The sequence below is a fragment of the Argentina silus genome (genome assembly GCF_951799395.1).
Source record: "Argentina silus genome assembly, chromosome: 22".
NCBI classification, from domain to species: Eukaryota; Metazoa; Chordata; class Actinopteri; order Argentiniformes; family Argentinidae; genus Argentina; species Argentina silus.
In genome coordinates, this window is record NC_139676.1 from 9,793,318 (window position 1) to 9,800,817 (window position 7,500).

At 43.7% G+C, this 7,500-nt stretch overlaps 2 protein-coding genes across 3 annotated transcripts in view; one reads left to right on the plus strand and one right to left on the minus strand.

Annotated features, from left to right (window-relative positions):
- The window catches only part of LOC310821830 (amine sulfotransferase-like), a gene marked incomplete at both ends in the record, with an annotated part of 3,171 nt that extends 1,790 nt beyond the window's left edge, over nucleotides 1-1,381 (minus strand). Inside the window, 2 exons of the mRNA XM_083694066.1 lie at nucleotides 1-18; nucleotides 1,216-1,381. The exon at nucleotides 1-18 is cut by the window's left edge and continues 188 nt beyond it. Coding sequence (XP_083550192.1) covers nucleotides 1-18; nucleotides 1,216-1,381 — 184 coding nt within the window. The remainder of the gene's footprint in view (nucleotides 19-1,215) is intronic.
- Nucleotides 1,382-5,401: 4,020 nt separating this feature from the next.
- The window catches only part of mfng (MFNG O-fucosylpeptide 3-beta-N-acetylglucosaminyltransferase), an 11,716-nt gene continuing 9,617 nt past the window's right edge, over nucleotides 5,402-7,500 (plus strand). For both annotated transcript variants that reach the window (XR_014554865.1, XM_083693433.1), the window contains exon 1: nucleotides 5,402-6,209. Coding sequence is in view for 1 of the 2 variants with exons in the window: in XM_083693433.1 (XP_083549559.1) it covers nucleotides 5,796-6,209 (414 nt within the window). In the remaining variant the exon portion in view is untranslated. The remainder of the gene's footprint in view (nucleotides 6,210-7,500) is intronic.

Genomic DNA, 7,500 nt, shown 5'->3' on the forward strand with positions numbered 1-7,500 from the left:
GCTGGGTCCACACAGTACCTGAGAGAGAGAGGGGGGGGGGTGAGAAAAGGGGGGGGGAGTTAATAAAAAAATAAATAATAATAATAATAATAATAGTTTTTCCTTATTCTAGCATTGTGACTGCCTATGGCCCCTGGTCCGAGCATTGTTTACTTTATCTTATGATGACTGATGGATAGATGATTCACTTACTTAAACGTGTGAATATAATAGAGTAGAACAGAGTGGAATAGAATACTTTATTATCTGTTATCTCTACAGGACTCTACTCTACAAACACAGCTGATACATACATACAACACAGATGATTCACTTACTTAAACAAATGTATTTCTTGTAAGTCGCTTTGGATAAAGGCGTCTGCTAAATGCCATTCATGTAAAATGTAAATGTGAAGGTGAGGAGAGAGGGCAGGATTGAGTATTACATTGGCCAGGGGTCCCAACACACCAACCACTTGTTCCCTTTGGACTCTGTGAGCTATGACATAGTAGTTACAGCACACACACGCACAGACATACACACGCACATGACACTCCCAGTATACTAACAGATAATTTAGGGGCGTACACCCTCTAGTTTTTCTAGGTCTATGTATAGAACAGTGTTACATATCTATGACTTCACCTTTGAGTATTCCAGGAAACATTGTAAACGAATTCTAGGAGTATACTAAAATGTACGTGTTTCCACCTGATAAGCCTGAAGTATCAGCTGGCAACATGGAGAGCGTTCTTAGATCCTATTAGCAGTTTTTCGGTCCTCTGTGGCTCAGTTGGTAGAGCATGGCGCTACCAACGCTTAGGTTGTGGGTTCGATTCCTGCTGGCACCATATATACTGAAAAATGTATGCACTCACTGCAATGTAAGTCGCTTTGGATAAACGCGTCAGCTAAATGGCATATATTTTGCAGTAACATGAAATGTGATGTTTGGTAGCGAATTAAAGGCGTACAAATCAATACCCTCAAAAGTTTTCTACACAACAAGACCACTTCACAGACGGCTAAGAAAGGTTACTGGCATCACATGCTGTACCAAGAGAAAACAACTCAGTCTAAAATACATGTTCATACAATTATATCGCCCCATATGTGTCTAAGATTATATTTACATTTGTAAATAACAATCCTAGTCAAAGATGGAGCTAACAATTCTACTAAGTAGTCTATATCATTGTTCCGATAGTCTGGAATCCAAACAATCATCTTTACCTGATTTCGGGAAAGTGACTAGAAAAACGTCACTGTCTTTGATTTCAAAGTCTTCCAAGCTGTCGATATAATCAGTGGTGAGTTCTTGCGTGTCGTCCACGGGAAACACTGTTCCCTTGTAGGTAAAGAGCTGTTCACCAAGAAGTTTGTATTCCTGTTGAGCCATAACTGAACAGTGCGGGTAAGATAGAATGTGACCAATGTGAGAATGATTAGGGATGGCACAGAAAGAGAAAATGGGGGCGAGTGAAGAGCGATTACTTATTACTATTACAATTACACAACACCATTTCTCGACTTTAACCTTCGTACTCCTGCTATAATGCAATAGTCCTCTCTTGTGTTTATATAGATTCGACTGCAGGCCAATAACCACGTGTTGCCTTTGAATTCCGACCAATGGAGTTATGTCCTTGACCGTACTCTGACACACTGTTATATTTTACAGATTCGACCGCAGTGGTTTCTTTTTCTGAAACAGTCAATGCAGCAGGCCTACAAGTCGCTACATTTCAGTCGATACCTTTATTCAGGCAACTCAGTCACCTCCGTTTGAGGCTGGTGATATTGTCATAGAATTAGGCTGCCATGTAACGTGAAATATTGTTTTGTACTGTATGTGTGAGTAGAATAGAGTAGCATAAAATATTTTATCCGTTAGGATATTGTTTTTTTGGGCGTGCGTAGAGGCAAACTTGGCACACACATTTACAATCACAGGGTACAATACTCTACAAACACAGCTGATACATACATACAACACAGACACATACAGTGAGGTTAGGATAGGTTGGTTAGAGGTTTGATACTTTGACTGACACACACACACACACACACACACAGACACACACACACACACACACACACACACACACACACACACACACACACACACACACACACACACACACACACACAGAAAGAGAGAGACAAATGTTACAATATATATTGTTACAGTACAGGCTGCCAACATTGACATTTTGGTGTATCAAATGAAACAGTTCATCCTACAAAACTCCTGTCTATTGGTCGGTGTGTGTGTGTGTGTGTGTGTGTGTGTGTGTGTGTGTGTGTGTGTGTGTGTCAGTCAGCCCTGGAGCTCTGTGATGTCCCAGATGAATTTCAGAGGTACACACACACACACACACACACGCACGCACGCACGCACACACACACACACACACACACACACACACACACACACACACACACACACACACACACTTCATACACAAGACAGAAAGAGAGAGAGAGAAATGTTAATAATGTATTGTGATGATACTAAACCGTATATTTTAAAGTCACAGGTGTTACACTACGGGCTGCCAACATTGACGTTTTGGCCTACAATTCAGTCGCTACATTTATTGAGGCAACTCAGTCACCTCCGTTTGAGCCTGGTGATATTGTCAGTATTAGGCTGCCATCTAGCGTGAAATATTGGTAATAGCGGAATTGAAATTGAATACAGATTTTAATTGAGTTCACATGAACCAACGGCTGTTGTTTATTCATATGAAGATACTTTTTGTTCAGCTGCCGGTAACTTATTAGTAGACCTGCTGAGACCACATGAGTCCTTAAACATCCCTTGATCTGCTTAATTATTCTGTATTATCTTCTTTCATAGAGCCATAATATAATTTCAGAGCAGTCTACATGACCTCATGTGCTATATCAATGGGCTGAATACTCCAGTATACTGATTACAAATCTGGATTGTTCCTTTCCCAGCTGTAGATAAATACATATCAATAAATTAAAAAAGCCACTGGATCTGAGAGATCCTTGGGAGCCACATGGGTCATGTAGGTGTCACTCCGTTAGTGTGTGTGGTCGTCTCTACGTATGTCATGTGATACAGATAATACACAGACATTTCACACACACTCACACACACACACACACACACACACACACACACACACACACACACACAGACTTGCAGAGCATGGGGTGTGGGAAGTGTGTGTGTGTGTGTGTGTATGCATGCGTTTCTAGCCAAGGATCAGTTCCGATGGAGGGTTGAAGGTTAAGGGGGGGATTGTCAGGTACTTAAGCTCTGATCTGACCTCCGACCCCCAACCCCCCCACTTGTCCCCTGTCCCACCCAATTGCCCAGTGTTACGTTTCCCACACGCAGGTCACTCTACTCCCCGTTGTGGAGGTAGTACAGCCCTGCTGAGTGCTTCTCTCCATGCTACAGGGGATTAGCGCTGGATTTGAGCCCAGCCTCACTGTCACCTAGGCAAGGTCAGACAACAGTGTTTCCACTGAGTGATGGAGGAACACGGCTAGTTTTTAGCAAGCTAGCCCAGGAGAGAACCACAGTGTGGATTGGATCAAATGAAAGGTTTCTTACTGTATTCTGAGAGTGTATTCTGTAAAAACTCACAGTATTTGATCAGTGAAGATCTTAGGAGCATCTGGATTGACCTAAATGATTATATAGCAGCCCAGGTCTTGTCCTATTTACATGATATATCTAGTATAGCTAGATTACTCTAGCATAATAGCTATTAGGCTAGACTGCTTTCACTGTATGGGATTGTGAATGTAGCTAATTCTATAGCGCCTTGTCTGACAAATGATAGGCCTATAGACCCCAGGCTCAGATTACCAGACTGCTAAGTGCATAGAGTTCATTATTCATTCCTATGGTACAGTAGGCTGTACTTGTAAATCTCTGATGTATCTCCAAGTGCGGGACTTGAATGCCGTCCAATCTCCTAGCCGCCCCACAGCTCTCTAGTCTGGATCCAGGTTGAGACACAAAGCCCTGAAAAGGGGTCTGCTCCCCTGACTCCCTGGCTCATTGTTCAAAGTGGGGAGCAGTGTACTTGGCGTTTTAAAAGGGCCTTTTCAGCTAGGCCGTAAGGCGATCCTGGGTCTTTCCTACCCAGGGTGTGCCTTAGGTGGCTCTGGTTTACCTGTGGGACTGTGTGGGGTGGGGGTACATGGGGGGGGGGGGGGGGGAGAAACAAGTGCAGCTGGTCAGCAGGGGTAGAGGGGGGGATGGAGGGATGGATGTAAGGAGAGAACGCTGAGAAAGGACACGTAAACAAAGGTGGTGATGAGGGTTGCCCCCCCCCACCCCCTTCTCGGAGGCAAATTAATTGTATCAAACTCTCTCGTATCCACCTCTAGAGAGTATATGGATGAACAGCCTATTGAAAGTAGGCTAACACAAGTCATGCTGCGATAAGCCACAATCAGTGTTTATGTGAATAGTCAACAAGAAAAATAATTGTAGGCCTAATGATTGTGACAGGTTCACAGGGGTAATTGAATTTGAACAGACCCAGATTAAGTCTATATGATACCGGTTTTTAATCCAGGTTCACTCTTAGTCTGGATCAGTGCCACTGCCCCACATAATTCCCACCTAAATCAGGAGGTTTTATTGGGTATGTGCGTTTTTGCATGGTTGAGACGGAATACCCCGTTTAAAATACGTAGGCCTACAGTCACAGCGAGACTGCGGTCGGTATACCATAAACGAGAGCGCTCAATTTATGTTATGTGGACATCATTGTATCAAATCGAATGGCTTGCGATGACATCCATTAACCTCCTCATTAAACTCTGGTAGACTTTGCCAGTTCCTCGAATGTTCCTTCCGCTGCCCAGCCCCCCGCTGATACTTCTTCCCCGGCGTCCTTGAGAGGAATTCTTTGCCCATTGCCAATAACAGTTGATCCGCATGTCATGCCTGAAATGGACGGAACCTGTTCGGGATTAACTCGTAAACAGACCGGGGATTTTCAGCATGCAGAGCCAATCTCTATCTCTATCCCTAGAGAGAAAGTGTTAGATTAGACACAAGTCTACACAATGTTTCTTCTTATCCTAAAACACTTTTGGAGGATTGGAGGTCTAAAATTGCACGCAGCCCCAAATGCGCAATTAATAAATGTGTCATCTGCAAATATTCTCGAGGAATTTTGCAGCACATTTCAAGGATGTTGTCTAACGGAAGCTATCTGAATGTATTCAGTACATTTTTGTAACGGTTTTTTCCCTTGGATTTACTGACATGCAATTTACGCGCCGTTGGGGAAGGAAAGGGGCGGAGTGATTGCTGTAGTGTATGCAATGTTAGCTGAAACTCAAGAGGGCAGTGACAGGTAGGACCGTACTGTACGAGACAGTCACAGATGGACTGGACTATCAACAATGCTGATTGTTGGGCAGACAAAACACGTGGGCAGACAAGAATCTTGTAGATTCGCCATGGGAGGAAAATTAGGCTGTAACTTTAATGTGGATGGTTTAATATGAAGCATATTGATTGGACTTACTGATTATATTGGGCTTACTGATTGTATGCATTTTTGTTTTAATTAGGCCTATCATTAGGTATGTGTGAACTATGTAGGCTGTAGGCTTTCTAGCCTCTGTGGGACAGTGTTAATATGATTCGTCAACGGAAGGCGCGTGTCATTGGAGGAACATAACGAAATTAGATCAAAACAAATTAGGAAGTTGAGAAATGTTTTTAACGGGTTGAGTCACCTACTCAACAATTTGCCTTTTGTGTCACATGGGCTACAGATGGAATTGCCAGAGTAATTTGTGTCATGCGTAAAAATAGAATACTACGGGCACTCCCTGTAGTTATCTTGACTTTTTTCATTATTTTATTCGTGGATTTTCAATTACGGTCTCGGAATCTCCAGGCCAACATCCGTCCCAAAGCGCCAAATGTCTTCCATCGCTCGATTCAAGAGGCTCTCTCCCCGGGGAAGGAGATACAACAGCCAGGCAAATCTCCACAAGCTGCCGCTGCCAACGCACTGAACCGGACGGTGACAGACTTGCACGCGGAGATACGGAGAAGAAACAGTACATTGAGGACCTCGGAGAGAAGATCTGCGACTCCATCCCCGTTGAAGTTAACGGACATCTTCATCGCGGTGAAGACAACCGGGAGATTCCACGGCACGCGCCTCGCTCTCCTCCTGGAGACTTGGATATCCAAGACCAAGGATCACGTGAGTGTGTCTAATTGAGCACTATGATTGATAGATAGTTTCTACGAGTGATGTTGAACAGAGTTGTGTTTAGAAGTTTTTGACTTTTAGTCCTTATAACTGTGTGTGTGTGTGTGTCTGTGTGTGTCTGTGTGTGTGTGTGTGTTGGTGGGGGGCCATGGGCACTCAGGGCTAGATGAGAAGTACCATATTTAGGTAATGCAAGCTTAGCTAGTCCCCTTCCTGTGGAGACCAATGTACTTTTACAGAACAAAGCACCACTTCCGTCTTCTGTCGACCCAGGCTACTCTCAGTCTGAGTCAACAGTCTGTGGACTAGGTAGAAGGTTTTGGGCAACTTCTCAAGCATAATGATAGCTTGGAGGAAGATATCAGGTTGGACACACACACACACACACACACACACTCACGCACGCACACACGCACACGCACACGCACACACACACACACACACACACACACATACACACAATCATAACACTTCTGTGAGACCTCTTTAACCCAGATCCTGTCTTGCCAGGCCCTTATCGATAAGTGGCTTGTCAAAGCAAATTCCCAACATGCTACTTACAATGTAACACCTGCCAAAAACATACCTCTCTCCATGTTTGAGACGTCCTGGATGAAGTAGTTGTTGTGTCAAATGAGAGAGAGGGACTGATAAGCTAATGTTGACAGCATGTCTTTGTATATACAGTCATTTACAGCTTCGAATCCCGACTAATCGTTTTTGAGTATTGCTTTTACTGAGCACATTTTCAAGTCAAGTGCTTCTGACTGATACATTGGAGTTTTGCTTTGACAAAGAGAGTTTTTCATGCTGAGCACCACTCTTGTGAAATGTCAGGTCATGACACCTCTGCTTTCAGGACAAAAAAAATACTTTTACTTTTCTAGTTCCCATTCTTCGTATGAATCAAAACTGAAGTGGGTGACTCTCAGCAAAGCAGTTAATATAGCTGTTTTAAGAAGTAAAATCCTCAGCTGTGAGGAAGAAGCTCTGCAGGACCCAAGTGGAAATGTTTTATACCACCGGCAGGTGCCATAGCAACTATTAAGATAAGGTGTGTAGTGAACTTGATGATTGGTGTTAAACCTGATTAGTTTCATCCTTCATAAGCATTAGATCGGCCCTGGTCTTGTTTTTAGAGAGGTCTGAGACTCTCACACAACTACATGCATGCTTGCACACACATGCATGCTCGCACACACATGCACGCACCCACACACAGACACGCACACATACACACACACACACACACGCATATGTACATGCACACGCACACGCACAC